This window comes from Eleginops maclovinus, chromosome 2, assembly GCF_036324505.1.
Source record: "Eleginops maclovinus isolate JMC-PN-2008 ecotype Puerto Natales chromosome 2, JC_Emac_rtc_rv5, whole genome shotgun sequence".
In the NCBI taxonomy this organism is placed as follows: Eukaryota; Metazoa; Chordata; class Actinopteri; order Perciformes; family Eleginopidae; genus Eleginops; species Eleginops maclovinus.
The window spans coordinates 10,786,623-10,804,614 of record NC_086350.1 but is presented as its reverse complement, the minus strand read 5'-3'; the positions used below and the strand labels follow the sequence as shown (position 1 = coordinate 10,804,614).

Genomic DNA, 17,992 nt, shown 5'->3' with positions numbered 1-17,992 from the left:
GTAGTTTATAACAATAAGAATTATTGCACTGCATTATTATTTAATTCAGAATAAATAGTTCCTTGACTGTTTTAAAGAGAACTATTATTGTATGATTTAAAGGTTAAAAAGCCTTTAAGTGGCACATATTGATGTATAAATAATACAGATTTGCATTTAATTTGAGCCCTACAGCTCTCCTATCAGACATCCTTAGTAGACTGCACAGATTCGCCATGCGTCCATTGGATGGCAGTGTGATGCCACAGTGGCTCTGACTTCAGGCTAGCCCAGAAAAGATGTGAGGTTATGTAAAAACTGATGGATGGATAAATTTGCATGACATCTTGATAAAAATGTCCATCCGAGAAAGGAAGTTATCCTCTACCGCTGTTAGCAGGAGAATGTTTCTGTACCCCACACATCTGTACAAGCATCTCAATTTGGTCTGGAGGATATGAACTTGTGGTGTATATAGGACACCAGGAAAAACTGTCACTTTTCCAGAAGCTATATACATATTCTAACTAACTATCCCACCAACAGGAGGGTTTTTATATTAAATTGAAGGGGCAAAAGAGGGATACTTGTACGTAATTTCATCAGAGATCCCACATGATCTTCAAACACACAGAGTGAACACTTGAAACAGGGCGATTTTCTTCAGTGATTCATTATTACAGGGATTTAAAGTATAACATCTATCTGGGGTTTTGCCATGACATGCTCACCCTATGGATCATTAAATCTGACAAAGCATCGTTGCCACATCATCTCCACATAAATTCTCACTTCCTGTTCCTTCTCTTTCCATCTCATTTACTTAGACTCGCTCTGCATCTTCACCTCTGTCACATCATTTCTTGCTCTCTCCATCTGCCCAATGCTGGCAGTCGCAGGAGCCTATCTTTACCAAGCTGTTGCCTGTGTTGCCGTTCCACAGTCTTTCTTTCTTGACGTGCTGTCGTGCCAAGTCTGGGACTGTTCATTATCTTTCTCAAAAAATAACTGCAGGGAGACGCCTGCATCATTGAAACTGACAGTCTCATTTCCTGCTTCTTTTCTTTAAACACAATGTGCACATTATTGGCATTTCTAATTATAAACTCACAGGGATCCATACACCAGCCGCCTATTTTCATTCCAGTTAAAGATTACAGCAGATGATTTCACTTATTGGACCAACTTCAGATAGGAAGAGCCGATCAGTGCAAGCACCTGCTGTACTGTTTGAAATGAGAACCTGCAGGCTCTGCATGTGATCTCTTCAGTACAGAAATCTATGTTTGTTCTGCATTTGCATAATTCACATACAATATGAATGTGCTATTGCCAGGCCCAGGTATATAATAGGTTTACGATCAAATGGAGAATAAAAGTGAAGGAGGGAGGGTGTTCACACTTGAGATACCACTTAGAATCCAGAGGGAGCTTAAAAGACAAAAAAAGGTGGGTGCAGTGTTTCTAAAAATAGATGGAGGTGATGCAAGCATGGGTCTCCCGTCGAGTTGATGCGCTTGGCTCGCCTGCAGCCGTCTGTTGTAATTCAGGGAGGGACCAAACCTCGGCCCCTGTCTGCAGGAGCTCGGTTGTGTTTCCTGCCCAAATCTGAGGCTGTGCTGAACCAGCCAGGATGAGAGTCTCGACAGCTTCTCTGTCGGTTCAATAACCTGTTTCTATGTCTGCCATAGAATAGCATGGAATTAATATTTAGAGAGACATAAAGAGACAGCTCAGGCGCTAAGACCCCCTCTTTGTGTGTCAGGTCTCGGAGGTGCTTTCTCTGCTTCACTGCCTCTCTGTTCTGGGTCTTATCTCCTTCTTGCTTCCTTTTTGACTTCTCTACTTAATAGGCAAATCTGGCAGGGACGGTTTGGAGTAAATTGTATTGTCATCTTTTTCCATTTCGAGTTTCAGTCATCTTTGGTGCGTGCAATGCTAAAGAGGCAGGCTGTGATGAGCAGAGGGAGATTCAGGCATGAAATAAGATATTTTAAGTCAAAACATGTACATTACCTAACATGTACAAGATTGAGTATTCTTTAACTCGATGAGAGGAAGATTCAATTCAAACAAAACTTTTTCATCATGTTGATGTTACAATATTGAATGTTAATAATGTCTAATGGATTGAAGAGGAAACACCCACAGCTGCCGGACTGAAATGTCAGAACGGAAACAAACTGCAATGCAAGAGCTAAGTAATGAGAGTCTGTCATCATCCTTGAAAATGGGATGAAAGATTTCCTGAGTGTAGCATGTAGCTCTGCAATTCATTTACCTTCATGATGACTAATGTTATGCTCAGAAGCTTTCCACTGTACATTTTGAATTGCACTCAAAGGCAAAAACAACCGTAGCCGTAACTGTCATCTTTAGCAGCAAATGTTAGAACAATTTGAATGGTGTCATTGCAGTCAAATTATTTACATTGCACTTTAATAGCACTGTACATTATGTGATACAAAAAAGGGCCAAAAGTATTTAGAGACCCCTGTTCACATATTTTGGGCAGTTTTTTTCATTTCTGGTCTTGAAACCTTACTTCGAAATTAAGGTAAAAGTTAATTAAACAAAATAAGTATGTTTCCAGGTTGACCTAGTTAACCCTTTAATTGTCATCAATATCAAATTGGTAAAAAAAAAAGAGATATTTTCTCATCAAAGAAAAAAGTGTTTTATGACAAAGGGGCATATGGTCACAAAAAGAAGCTTGAAAGTCTACAGTCAGGCTAGAAGCTCGGTTTTCTATAGTTAGTATACTTATGATATCACAATGAATGTATCTCTGCTTCAGTTTAGCATGTAAGCCTGCTAACACATGCTAGTTTGTACTTAAGTGCAGCCTACTGTAACCTTGTCATTAGTTCGCAGGTAAAAATGGTTGGAGTTAACAAAGTTTGACCTGATGTTGGCACTAAATAGATTTAGAGGATCACCCAAGTTGTATGACTCTATCCCCTATAGACCTTGGATATCTTGAATCACAGTTTTTGGGGCAATTCATCCGGTTGTTGTCAAGACGTATTACTATGAAAACAAAAATGCCAACCTCATGGTGGTACTGAAGAAAAATTCAGGGTATCATTTAAGTCAGGAAGATTTCTGATGAGCATGAAAGGCAGTCTACTCTGTCAAATGTAGAGAACCTACAGATGGGCGTTTATGTGCATTCCCGCCCCTAAATTCACTCTGCCACTTTAACATGAAAAAGGCTTGAGTCCCTCTCTAGAACTATAGTTTGGGTTTTGACTTCTGTAGAAACATACAACGATGGAGCAGGAAAAGGACTTGCTCCTTTGTAGATGCAAAGCTTTCATTCTAAGTCAAAGAAAACAAAACAATTGATAGTCCTATGTGAGTATACACAAATAAAAATATAATAATTATATTCCTTATCTGCCAGTAAATCCCCCTCAATACCGAACTTTTAAAAATACTATTTTTTTTTTCAAAGAAAGACCATTGAATCGCTGTACAGTTTTTTGTAAAAATGATTCTTTAATATGGAACAAAATCAGAGCTCAGCTCCATGGCTCCGTCCACCCAACACACTCTGTAACACTGATGGGTGGAGGAGAACGAGAAAATCAACCAGTAAGATCACAGTCCGCTCGGCCCAAAAACAGGAGAGGCTAAAAAAACATGGAACGCAAAACCAAAGTGCTACTGGGTTTGACCTCGAGACGCCCTTGCTCCCTTCCCTCCTGACCCAGGATGTGACCACAGGGACAGGCCTCTCTGCCACCTCCCAGGGCTCTGCCACCTCCTCACCCCACTCTTCCCCCCTGAGGTTGGTGTGAAGGCGGGTTACGGAGGAGCAGAGAGGCGAGTGTGATGGTCTTTATGCTGAGCGTGCCATCAGCTCTCAGAGGGACGTGAACACAGACAAGACGTCTTGGTTATTATCATGGCTCCAGCGGAAATGTCTGCAGCTCAGTCCCTCTGCTGTTTTTATTCCCTCAGCTTACGTGGTAATCTAATCGTCTTTAAAATGTTGCTCACTTGAGATTTAGATGGAATGTTTGAAGTTTTTGAGGAAATGAGACGAGGTAGGAGGGAGAGGACGTCTGCAGAGGCCGCCCAGTAAGAACCCGTTACTATCCTAACACAGGGACATCAACAGAAGTACTACACAGATATGTACAGAGCAACCAAGCAACACATCGGAATACTTAGTAATAAATCTGGTGTGGGAAAGGGAAGGTAATAATAATCCACTACAAATGCACATATCCCACTACTTTTTTTGTGTGTACTTGGTCCAATCTTTAAGGCTATTCACTTTCTCTTGCTACAAACGGGGCGGCAGTGAAGCCACCACAACATAGATTTGAGCATCAGGGCTGTGCTTGACATCTGATTATGGCTGCTTTGTGTTTCTGCGTGCTGAGCTGGCAGCTGCCCTTCTCCTCAGGGATTGTAAAGAGAGGTGGCTGAAAGTGCAACTCCGTAAAGAGAAGCAGAAACATTAACAGGGATGAGGATGCTCTTTTTTTGTGCTAAATCATTCTCTGGTCCACACAGCGCTGTAGGAAAAACTACATAATGTTCAGGGTGACGGATGAAAGATGCTAATGGACAAAGAATCACAAATAGATGAGGAAGCATGGATTACTGGGAAATTAGACTCTGGTGCTGTTTGCATTACAAGCTGAATGGGAGAGTAAATGAGAAATTGAGCAGAGGAAGTGGAAATCTATAAGTGTTGGAGGCAGAAGCGTAATGAAGAAGATGACTGGAAATGAAGAAACATGGAGAGAGGAGAGAGGGCATCTGCCAGCTTCAGCCTACAGTCATCCTGCACCTTAACACACACTGCGTCACATGACAAACTACATCAGAGAGAGGGGTGGGGAGGCACTGCACAGAGAGCACTAGTACTACCATGGACGGACACACACCCGCACACACACACATACACACACACTACTGCACAGGGTCCCAGTCTGCGTTCCACTGCACTCTCCTGGCTGCCAGAACCTTGCTGTGTCTTGTTAAGAAAAAACAACAAACAAACCGATTAACAAACAAACGGACGAAAAGAAGAAACAACACACACTTTGGATCCCACTGGTAATAATAAAAAAATAAACCAGAAACGAAACCTAGGATATAAAAAGAGCCAGTGGCACCGGGTTTTACAGAAAGCATTTTCTCAATGACTGGCTTTTGAACAGCTCTACGCTTTTTCTTTTAGTCTACCAAGTATATACTATTAACCTTACCAGGCAGCTAAAATCTATACAGTACTGTCATTTTTCATATATTTATAGATATTTATACACTATACAAAGTTGGCAAAAATACATAAATAAATACATTAAATTAGATTGTACACATCATAATTGTGTGTTTTAAGTCAGAGCACTCTTTGTTGAAGAGGTGGGCCATGGCAAGTGGAGAAAGAAGTTGAAGAAACAGGAGTGTTACCCTTGACATCCCTCAAAATTCAAAAGAGTGACCATCAGACTCGGTAAGTAATATTTCAGTGTATGGCATTAGGACTCGTTAAGTGTATTGCTTATTACCTACCTGATTAAAATGTCCACATTATGGCAGGAGTTAGAGTATGCTCTAACTGAATAACAATTATATTTACAATCAGCGAGGAAAGAAAAAAACAAACGGCTTCAGAAGGATCTGGATTCAGGGAAAATATTCAGAATTCATTATCAGTGGATCGATAAGTGACAGATTGTGTGTGTGTGTGTGTGTGTGTGTGTGTGTGTGTGTGTGTGTGTGTGTGTGTGTGTGTGTGTGTGTGTGTGTGTGTGTTTTCTGACTCCTTGTGGGACTCCCTCTAAAGGATGGTATTACAAATGGAGGCAGGACTGTATTCAATGTCCTTCCTGCTGGCAGCTGCTGGGAGTATCTGCTGTATCATATCATGTCTGTGGCGGAGACAGTCCTAAAAGTAACACCAAACTGATAAGCTCTGTCCCTGCACTGTACATAAACCCAGCCAGATACATAAGGCTGTGGCATATGGAAAATAGGGGAGTAGGCGTACAGACACCTGCAGGGACTGTTATTAAAAATAACTGGACTACAGCCCTGTGCATTTTCATTTTTGGATGCAGCAGCGGGCCGGACATATGTCTGTTGAGAAGGCACAGGGCAAATTTTTTGAGAAATCAATCTTACTCTCCCTCACAAAACCCCTTATTTTAATACGTCTGCTATATGGGGTTCATAGCACTAGTCCTGGATTTCTCTTGCAGGAGTTTGAACGTTCATACAAATATCTGACAAAGGAGGAGATGAGGATATAATGTGGCAAGTTCATGGCAGTGCTTAATCATGAGTCTATCCCCAGAATAGGAGGCTGAATCACAAGCAAATAGTCTTTGCAGGGTCGGAGTATGATGAACAACCTCCCACCTCCATACATGCCCATCCCTATGTACGGCCTCTAGCAGAGCAATAATGACTGCAAATTCAATGAGGAAGGCATCATCAGTGTCAGTGCAGGGCCAATCCTCTCCAACACAATGGCATTACAGTAAATCCCCAAGCCTATAAGCAGACGGGGTGAGATGTGATGCCAAGCGACCGGGCAGACTGTCTCCACAGGGAGGTGTCTTCTTACACAGCCAACGACCGTTTGAATCCTGGAGTAGAAGTACAACATGCTTTGTTTCATGCCGCGAGTAAGACAGGCTACAATTTGCGCCACATATCTCTCAGTCCGCTTCCTGATAATGTGTCGGGATGTTAAAGGTATGTGGCAGTGTTGCTACAGCGGGATGTTTTGGGTATCACTCCTTCCCTTTGTTTCTCTTGCCTCAACCTCACGACACCTCCAACAAAAATACAGCGGACATCAAAAGCCCTTATTCAAGAAGGGCAGGTATAATCAGCTTCAGCATCATCAACATCACCACCACTGTTATTCATCAACATCATTGTTTTCTTCATCATTTGAAGTGACAAATGAAAACTCGGCGTACAATAAATGTTAATTTTCACCAACGATATTTACATAAAGGTTCCAAAAACAGAAGGATTTTCTTATCACATTTTTATAAAGAAATAAACCCAACACAAGAACACCAAGCACACACATACATACACACTGACCGACAGTCAAATGTGAACAGAAAGAAAAAAGATATTATTACTCGTTACTGTTTTTAATATTCATTTTGTTACCATTCAAATAATGCTTACTTGAACCCTGATTGGGAGAAGTCACATTGGTTTTCACCAGATGCTTAAAACAATTGAAAGGGTGAGTTAGGGGAGGCGAGGTCCGTCTGCGCAGGGTGAGACTTGAACACGGACTGACCGGACAATGACAAATGTGACCCAGAAGACTTTTGGGATGACTCAGCTGTCATAATATGATTCAGCAGAATAAAACATCAGCTGCAGTCCCTCCAATATGAGATAAGTACAGCCTGATTTTAATGCAGACACACACACAAAGTTCTCTAAGACATAAAGCAAAGTATCCTTTAAATTAATATTGCACAAACTGCAGCAAAGCAGGCACCTCTCCAATTGAATGAGTCATTGACACTCATCTTATGAAAGCCATATCCGTCAAAGGAAAAATGTTGCGGCAGAATCTAGAGGCTGAGAGTATTACAAGGACAAACAGTATCAGGAACTGAAAATATCTTTCAAATCCTTTGGCAAACAGGTGTGACCCCTTCAGCCAATAAAGATTTCAGTTGTTCAGAAAGTAAATGAAAAGGCAAAACTGCATGTGACAATGATGCAGTTGGGGTGGACAAACCCTTCTCCAACATTAAGACCAGTTCGAAGATCTTATATTTTGAGCGAAATGCTAGTTAGCACAAATACAAAAATACTTTAAGAAAGTACAGCATCAAAATATATTTAAAGTACACAAAGTGGTCATTATGCAGAAAAAATATATTTTGTATTATATCTATATTATAACTGTTAATACATGTATCCATGTAATGTTGCAACTGAGATGAAGCTAATTCTAGCTACTTTATATACTGATGGTTATCTTAATCTATAATAATATGTCAATAAGTATAAATCCTACTTTGTATTTATTGTCTTTATCTGCGAGGTAGCTAACTTAAGTTAATCAAATATATGTAGTAAAGTACAAGTCTTTGACTGCTTTCACAGTAATGGGTAAATGTACTTAGTTACTACCCACGACTGCACAATGGCAACGCTAACATGCTAATTATAACTAATATAATGTTGACTATGGCTGTGACAAATTTATTTTTCCTAAAGCAAAAACAACCGAGCTGATTGACCACATAATAAAGAGAAATCAAAGCACCTGTGATAAAATGTAATTGAACTCAGGAGTCAGTTTCATGAGCCTTAATTCTGTGGCAGAGTGGTGGACAGTGTCAGTCTTCTTGAATGAAACCTCAGTAATCACACGGTAATTATCCACACCTACACTGACCTCGCCAGAGGATGAATCACTGATGAAAGACAGAGCGGAGGCCGAACACAAGGAGAGCAGGTACACAAAGTGGAGCTAGCCTGAAAAAAGACACCAGCATATGCAGCACTGCCATGCTGTATTCATGAGCCCAAGATTGTTGAAGGTCGTTGCTGGCAGTGCTGGTGCCAAAAAAATGCAGCTTCTTTAGAGTTGTTGAGACAGGTGGCAGTATAATAAAACTGGGATCTTGAAATTACTTTCCTTCCTGTACTGTTTGGCTCTGAGCTTACCATCCATTTTAATGGTGCTGCTTTTTGACTGCTGGCGCTGAGAGAATAAAAGGTTTGGGACTCCTGGTTATTTTAAGGAAAAGTGCAACTTTCTGGATACCCTGTGATGAATCATATGCCACTGTGTTCCTCTTCTTATAAAAGTAGAGGCGAGTAAAGCACACACACATATTTGAGAGTTTTTTCTGTCAGTTTCAGATTCAAAAGTTAACTTTATGACCACAAGCATTAATTGTCAGTTGAAATCTCTTTTTATATTTAAATTAGATTAAATGCTGGGTTAGTATTACCATAGGTGGAGCTTAGTTTATTCTACAACAGCTCAAAAAACATACTTAACAATGTTTTACCAGCCCAATACTTCCTGACTTTTCCCGACATGTTTTAGAGGTCAGCTGCGTAAACGGGAATTCAATTGTTATGTTTTGTTACCTTCAAAAAATATGCAGTTAATGTAGAAGTGAGGGGGTTAATCCTCAGCTAAATAATGGATTTCATTATGGCTAGAAGAAATCATAAATTGAAATAGCTAAACAATAATTACTATATTGCCATAAAATCGATCTTTCCATTAATATTACTGTCACATTTACTTACAGCAGCGGGTTCTTTGGAACCCTAAGAAATGATTTAGGTCAATGACTTTCTGCCTTTGACAAACTGTCACTGCTACTTACTTAATGGCCGTCCGATTAACATTTTAAAATGAAAAATGACCATGGATTGAATTTGCATTAAAGAAGTCTGTAATGCAAAAGCACTCAGTACTTATTTAAAAGCTTCCAGTCCACCTTTGAGGATCAGTAACAGCAAACTATGCCTCATGTTACTAAAAATAAAAGCCATATCCCCCAGTTTACAGGGTCACTGATGACTAAGCATTGCAAACCCTCGTAGCATAGCAATTTATCTCTCCTTGAGCTACATGTAGTCATGGTGAAAGGAAATGGCAGCAGTATTGTGTTGACTCATCACCTGCACACCTGCGCATTCAAACCACGTTCGGTTCTCACAGCTTTACACAGCGATTGCTTCCTGATTATTTTCTTCATTTAGAGTGACACATCTTCATCCCCATCCATCATCTTTGTGCCTACTAATGGGAGTGCTCCATAGTTTGTTTTTATTCTTAGTGAGTATAACCTCAGCAAATAGTGAGTCCCTAATGTCCAAGAAAGCAGATATTACTTCTTTCAGACCAACTAATAGGAAGGTAATGTGCTGTGACACTGCAGGCAGAGGCTGTCAAAACACTGGGCCCTGCTCCACGGCTAGCCAATTGTTCTGAAGGGTGCTGGACTGGATCAGTGCATCACAGCAGCAGCGAGGCTCACACGAAACACACTGCCCAGAACACACTCGCAGCAAACTGTGCGCTGCCCAGACCGGCCTATAGACACACAGGACAAGGACTAACCTGGTACAGATTAGACTACGATAAACATCTCTGTGGTTGTGATCAGGTTATCAGAATCATAAATCAAAACAAGCAAAAAAGCTTTACATGCTATCAAATGATTGCATGAAAGGAGAGAATAAAACGTACTGCAGGGCCCAAAGTATCTTAGGCATAGTTGTAATGGGGCCAGTTGAAAGTAACTTCAAACGCTGCACTAACAGAAGCACTGATGCTTCATCTAAAAACAAACAACTGATTTATTTGCTCGGTAAGTCAGTCAAACATGACAGATGTTTGAAAGGTGGATGCTCATTTAGACATAAAAAACAAGGCTGTGACAGAAAAACAAAAATCCTGACAGGATTATGCTTCCCAAGTCTTTATGAATGTAAACACTGTCACAGTACAGAGAGTACACTAAGAAAGAGTAGACGTCTGTGGGAGCAGCTCTTAATGGCTGACGGTATTCATGTTGCTGCTCTGACTGTTTTATTTACGTTACAGAAATATATCGAGCAGAGCTGAATGTTCGTGACAAACAGAGCAGCTACCAATACACTCTGTGGTGCTTTCAAGCACTCAGGGAAAAGATCATGTCTAATCTGCTTCTACAGTATCTTGCGGCAGCAGATCAGACCATCATCTAATATCACACAAACTGTCTGGGTCATTCGTAGTGTCTGTGAATGGCAACAAAACATTTGATAAAGGCATGGCATCTTTTTTATCTTTGCGCAATAAAGCATGAAACCACATCTGTCTTGCTGTTTCCAGACATGCACCAGTTGTTCAGCATCATGGACTCACGTAGGAGCATCCAGACTCTTCACTAGAGCTCTGACAGCGCTCGCTGTTGATCAACACTTTGTGTAATAGCACTGTTGTGGTCGCCAGCCTGCATGTGACAAGCAGACAGGCGTGATCTCTCTATCCTCGCCTGACAATCAGACACGAGCAGCCCGAGACCAGGAGTCTGGCAGCTGACGTACACAAACACACACTTGCACATATATTTGGGGGTTGAGGAAAACAGGGAACAAAAGAGGAGAATGAGAGCCCTACATCCCTCCTCTGTGTCCTTCACTCCATCTCCAAACCCTGAAATTACACAGAAGACGTCTCCTCTCCCCAACTGCTGCTCACCCTTTCAGATACTCCTCCCTTAATTTTCACCAGAACTATAGTCATCATCAAAACTGTCGTTATCATTATTATTGTTATTACATTTTCAAAAAGTGCAGATAGAACTTCCCTGTGCCCTCGTTCTGAAGGCTGGGCAGTAAAGTAGGATGGGGGAAACAATGGCAGTAAGAAGATCAAGAAGAGCGCAAGATGAGAAAGAGAAAAGAGAAGAAGATTTCTGCCAAGTCTGAATTGTGTTGTTCCTGTGAACACACACACACGTACATAAACATAGCAAGAGGCACACATTAACCCAGCACACCATCAGTCATGGAGATAGACCTCCATCAACACATGACCACAGCACAGCGCAGGACAAAGATCATAGCATCAATAAACAGACGGAAGTGTGCACAAAACCAAATGAATGTGCACAAACAGCGCAAACTTTTTGCTTCTGTTTTCATCTTAAAATTGGAAGAAGATTTTAAATTGGTTTCCTCGGTTGGTGATGCTCTGAAAAATGACATCATGGTATCATGTGGGATTAGTTTTGGTTGGGTCTTTTTCATCTTCTTTTTTCTCTCTCCGTCTCAGGGCTTTTTGTCTGGAAAAATCAGGAGCGATCCATTTCACAAGTTTATTGTGTTCCCGCTTTCCCAGTTTTGGAAAGTTCAGTTATTTTTTTTTTCTTTTTAATCTCTATTTTTGTTGGAGCTACAGCACAGCACCCACAGCACACAGACGACAAGGAGGGGTGGGGGTCCAGAAAGCCTGGATACACTAATATTGTGCCGGAGGAAGAGAAAGAGGGAACCATAAGGGTAAAAAGAGATAAAGATGAGCATAGGGAGGAAAAAAGAGGGAGAGAAAAGAAAGCAGTATCAACCATTTCATCTCGAGTTTAGCAGGTTTCATCACAAACCGAGTATTGATTGCTTTCCACGACTTCAGCTGAACATTAAACCACTTTTGAGTAAAAGGAGAGAGGCTGAAATGGGGAGAGGATATAGTACACTTGAGACAGATGACAAAGCGACAAATGGTGAGAAAGGAGGGATGGGAAACAGCAGACAGGCTATGGATAGAATACCGTACATTAATCATTGGTATAGTGGGAGTTCTGCCAATCTATTCCTAATATATTAATATGTACATGTACATAATGTACATACTGTATAGTATTGTTTACCTGGAATAGTCATACAATAGGATTATATGAGATTAGATCGTTACTTAAGATTCTCTGTGATCCCACGGGACTGGCACCTTAATGGGTCGAGGGTAGCAGTGCAGTTCAGAACCAAGGGGTCGACAAAGAAACTGAATATCATATCAGACCTCCACAGGCAAAGTGCATAAGGACAGACAGACATACAGACAGTCAGAAACAGGGGGACCATTGGCAAAGTCGTGAGACACAGAAACTAAGACACAGCTGTATGGAGAGGAGGGAATAGAAGAAGTTAGAAGAGGCGGAGAGGAATAGAGATTTTGAAAGAAAAAGAGTTTAAAGGTTTAAGAGAGCAGATGGCTAATTGTACCCGTGTTTCGCAGCCTGGCAGCAAGTCAGTCTTGTGCATAAGGACAGGTGGGAGGAGGGGAGGGAGGAGGGGGAGTGGGAGACGGAGAGGGGCCATGGAGGAAGCTGGGCGGTGCGATCAGGCCTTGAGAGCGTGCCACTGGGCGACGTTAGTACGCGGCCGAGCGAGCATGTCTTTCCAGTGCTTCACCTCCCCGGGTCCACTCTTCCACGATAGGTAAATCTGAGAGAGGGGGAGAAGAGAAGGGTGATGAAGCAAACTGGTGAATATAACCAATTTCAGATATGAAGTGGGTATTAAATATGGGCATATTAACATTGGAGTGCACATGACTCCTGAAACAAAATACCGGACCTCCTTAAACCAAATTCACTGGATATCTTATTTGATCTTAAACCTCTAATTGTAACAGTTTTGCATAACTTTATTTTACATTATTAATCTGCAAATATTCTTGCCCAATCAGAACGTTTTAGTTGTTATAATTATTTTTATAATTGTTTTGCCCCATTTTAATTATGTATAGGTTTTTGCTTTGTTTTTCCCTTTTCTTTGTTTTTGTAATTGACAATTGTCAATTTGAACATTGCCCCTCTAAGAACTTGATGATAAAAATAGGTTAAATTAATAAACATCTCTTCTTTTTAGGGAATGTCATTTTGTCATTTAGACATTTACATCATTCGGCCCTCAGTCAGACATGACAGCACCTTAACGGAAAGAGCCACAATGATTGTGGAATACTTGGCATCAGGTATTAGAGAGGGAGTTGTGCTGTGAGCAGTGATGAGGTGAGATGAAAGAAGAAGGAGCGTGGACTTAGTTTTCTCAAGCTGCCTTACATTATGGATTTTGAAACATATTTTCGACGTTGAAACCTTAATCAATGAATCCTTTCTCTTGGCTGTGAGTCCCTGGAGTCTCCACTGGTTGCCTGGCAACTGCTAGAGCGAGACCAGAGCCATGCTAGCCGTTTCCATCTGCTTTCAGCCTTTATGCTAAGCTAACCTGAGTCTCCTGACTGTAGCTTTAAAACATAATTGCAAGACTTTGAGTGTCTTCTCATGTTACTCTTTGCTAGAAAGCAAACAGTGTGTTTCCTAACATAAAATAATGACTGTGTGAAGCACAATGACAACTTTAAAAAGAAAAATGTTGTTGTGTAGTCCTTTTGGTTGGCATCAGGAATTTTAAACTTAGCTCCAGGAACATTTCTATTCATTGATCACTTCGGTCAACGCTGGTGAAAAATGTATGTGTGTAAATAATTATGTTATTAATTAGTGGACTGTTAATCTCATCACAAATCGACTGACGTCAGTGCTTACTTTTATTGACATGAGACCAACATTTGGCATCCCATTTATGTAATAGGAGGGGCACTCTGCCAAGGCCATGCCCTGTCATACTGAGATTGAAAAATAATGTGAGTATCCCTCGTGATTGGGATCCTCTCCAAAATGTAATGGGTTCTTCCTTGGCTCATGCTACAGCCTTTCATGAAACACACAGTCTTTCCTTAATTCCTGCAGAACAACAGACAAACACACAAACAAAACAGAAACTCCTTGGCAAAGTTTAAGAGGAGCTGAAGGAGCATACAGTATAAGTTGTAACCAAAGGCCACAACACAAAGTGTAATGTGAAGCGTTACCTTTCCGATAACGTCGTTGCGGCTGAGTCTGTCCTTGTCCATGACGGTGATAATGATGGTGGTCTCCCTCAGTACGTGGGCGGGCACTTCGAAGGGAAAGGACTCGTTGAAGATGGGATTCAGACAGCGCTTCATGGTCACCGTCTTCTTCTTCTCTACACGCTTGTCCTTGTGCATCAGCCACACCTTGACGTATGGATCTGCAATGTAGACGCAACGGACCGCAGTTTACATGACAGCGGGGGCGAAAATGGCCGTAAAAGTTGCATTTTAGTGTCAGGTTTGCAATTAACCTCTTAATTGTTAAAGTCATGGAAGACAGCAGGGAAACAGAGAGCTAGTTTGAGCTCAAGGTCAACTTATCCCCTGAGCTAGGAAACATACAATCAGGAAGTATTTATGGAAATAGGGCCTGGGATTTGTACTAGGATTCTGGAGCATTATGATATTCTGTAATACTAACAGACATTACTGCAGGAAGCAGTCATTTTACAAAGAAATATGCCACAGAAAGCACGGGGTAAGACTTGATACTTTAAGAACTACAAGCAGACTGAGCTGACACAGATTTGGCTTGGAGGCTGAAGATCCTCTTAGATATACAGAAAGAGAGCGAGAGCAGGAAAGATAGAGAGCAAGGGAGAGATGCTTGATTTAATGTCACCTTGCTGCCACAGCTATCTACGGTGCAACCCGGTTTAGGAGCCAGACGGCAACAGTCTTTTGCACGGACGGGTCAGCAAATGTTTGAACACAGAGATGGAGCTTCCAATGTCATGACAAGGGCTTCAGACGGGTGAGCAAGTGTGAGAAAGAGACAAGATAAAACAAACATACCTGAGGTGCCCCCGATATCCATGGCTTTGAGATTGCGCGCTTTGATGATGTTCACAGTGATGGTGTTGGCAGAGGGATTATAGCAGAGAGACAAAAGCAGGTCTCCCCGTCTTCCCTGAGGAACACACACACATTGGAGTATGAATCACCCAGTCTAATATCAGATTTCATCAGGGAAAATCAAACTCCAGATTACTCACGAGCTTGTTATGTAATCTTACGTCACTGCTCTAACCACTCATGCCAAACACAGATGGTCCAGTGACCAGGCTTGCTTGGCTGAGCCTGTTGCTCACCCTGACATAACGTCAACTGAGCCCACAGGCTGAGAGCAGTCGACAAATGATATCAAACTTTTAATAAAAACGGCAATTAATGAAAACACTGGATTCGTCATCAATTGAGGCTGGTGGCCATCCCTCCCTCTCTTACGCTGCCATCACTGCAGGGCTTGAGCTCCTTCCAGAAGGTTTTTATCTGGCCCAGCTCCACCTTGTTGAGGGGGATCGACACCTCTCCAATGGGGTCATTCCTGCTGAAGCGGTCATAGTCCAGCACCTGAAGGTACAGAGTGCGCTCTCTCACTTTCTCGTAAGGGAAGCCTAAAACAGAGAGAGAAACAGGGTGAGAGCTGAGTTGCAGAGAGTGAAATAAATATTCTTGACAGTACAGAGAGGGTAATCTGCACTGTGCTAACGGGGAGGAATTTGGCAAAGGCCAAAGTGGATTTTGAAAACTGCAAGACCAGCCAGCACGCTCTCAAAAGACTGAGCGGGATCATTATACTCGAGTAACAAGAACTATTTCATTCATGTTTTAAGAGCACAGGCTTCTGTTCTCATCTTGGAGCCTTTTGAACATCATGTTGGCTTCTTTCCCCTTCGGCATTGTCATCCAAGCAGGATAGTCGTAATGAAACAACTTCAGATTATGCAGAGTTGAGATACTTCACTGGGTGTCTATTTTACATCTGCAGTTGCTTGCTCAACGTAATAAAATAAATCACACATTGTTTGTGAATTCTCACACCTCTCCCACAATGCTCTTTGTGGGTTCGGAAATGACTCGTTGTCATTGCGATTGCAATTTAATGAAAACTGTGAAACAAACGTTTGTGAGTGAGTTCAGAATGGAGTTGCGCAACACTTGGCTGTCATAGAAACAATATAATACGTTTTATTCATGTGACTATTGCTAAAGGAGAGGATCGATGACACACATATTTTTTCATTAATGAAAGATATTATAGAGCCAGAGGTTAGCTAAGTCAACATCAACTGTAAGCAGGGGGAAACACACATTTTTACACCTTTTTCTTTTAACAGATTAAAGAACCTTAATCAGTGAGTTTTGGTTGATGTTTTGCAAGTAGTTTTCGAAGGGTTGTTCCTAAGAGTAATAAATGTGAATAGCATATTTGGAAATGGAAAACATTTTAATAACAATTACAGAATTTCTGGTACAAGTAGCTGAATGGAAACAACACAGACCCTCAAACAAGAAGGTCTCGTTCCAGTGTGGGTTGAGGTTCTTCCTCTTGACCTTGGTCTCCAGCTTGTGCTTTTTGTCGGGCAACAGGTAGATTTTGACGAAGGGATCGGAGGTGCCAGAGAAGTCCTTGGCGGGGAGCTCTTGGCCCCGGAGAACTTTGACGGTGAGGGTAGTGTTCTGGAAACTGTAGCCTATGCTGAACTGGATCCGGCCCAGCTTCTCACTGATGGGTCCTTCACCGTCATCATCCTCTGAACCTGGAGACAGCTGCGGGGCAACAAATGTAGAAAATAAATTTCAAACCCATGTAGCAGCAACAGCAGCAGCTCACAAGAGAAGTTCAGACCAAGGGCACACACACTTTCTCCCACACAGAACGTGACAGAGAGACGCTGTGAGGGGAGGAGATGTTAGAGCTGCATTTCTATCAAAGCATACTCAAGCAGCTGCTCTAAGGCAGAGATTGGTCTGACATAAAGACTGAGAGAGTTTAATTTCCTTTCTAATGTTCTTAAGAGGCAGGAGGTGCTCAGATTGTAGATAGGCGAGCTTTAGATCACCCATTCTCCCTTACAGCCACTCTGACTGCTTTATCACTGCTGTGCACTAAAAGGCCACTATCTGATAGACAGCAGCGGACAGAGAGGGGAAAAGAGAGAGCGAGAGACAAACAGAAAGAGTGGGAAAGAGAGAGAGAGACTTTCATGAGTGGCTCAGAGACAACGAGAGCACAGCTCAAGGTTGGTGGTGTGCACTCGCAGCTGTAGGCTTTGTGGGCAACTCTTTGCTATCCATGCCTCCTCCTTCTGTCTCTCCTTTCATTTCTTTGCAACAATAGCATTGATTAGAAAGAAGCGTTAGAGGTCTTTGGGGAATATAATACAATCAGTAGCTCACTTTGTGCAAGTTCCTCCATTGATACTTTGAAAAATACCAGCTTGGTTGTCTGGTTTGCATTTCACCTCTCAATCAGAGCATCTACTGAGATTGTTGTTTTCAGTGTTTTAGGTCAGAGCTTTAATTTCAAAGAGGAAAAGACTCAGTCACTCAGCTTTTGACAATATAGGTGACAGGCATGATAAAACTGACAGGCAGCGCAAGTGTGAAATATTCCAGGTCTAATTTATCAAACAGTGTGAGTCACCTTGGATGGCTTGTCTCACTTGATTGCTGCTGTAGGAACTGCCTGTGTTTTCTCTATTATGCCTCTCTTATTACCACATGCAGCTTTAAAATCAACCTGCATGGCTCTAGCAGGGAGGATGACTCTGCAACATTAGTCGT

General features: G+C 41.7%; 1 protein-coding gene across 1 annotated transcript in view; it reads right to left on the bottom strand.

Moving 5' to 3' along the window:
* Positions 1-3,513: 3,513 nt before the first annotated feature.
* Positions 3,514-17,992, bottom strand: part of syt7a (synaptotagmin VIIa) — a 77,069-nt gene continuing 62,590 nt past the window's right edge. Inside the window, exons 8-12 of the mRNA XM_063875592.1 lie at positions 16,708-16,975; positions 15,650-15,819; positions 15,218-15,332; positions 14,381-14,580; positions 3,514-12,948 (exon numbers count right to left, since the gene is read on the bottom strand). Of these exons, the coding sequence (XP_063731662.1) occupies positions 12,844-12,948; positions 14,381-14,580; positions 15,218-15,332; positions 15,650-15,819; positions 16,708-16,975 (858 nt within the window). The 3' untranslated portion in view covers positions 3,514-12,843. The remainder of the gene's footprint in view (positions 12,949-14,380; positions 14,581-15,217; positions 15,333-15,649; positions 15,820-16,707; positions 16,976-17,992) is intronic.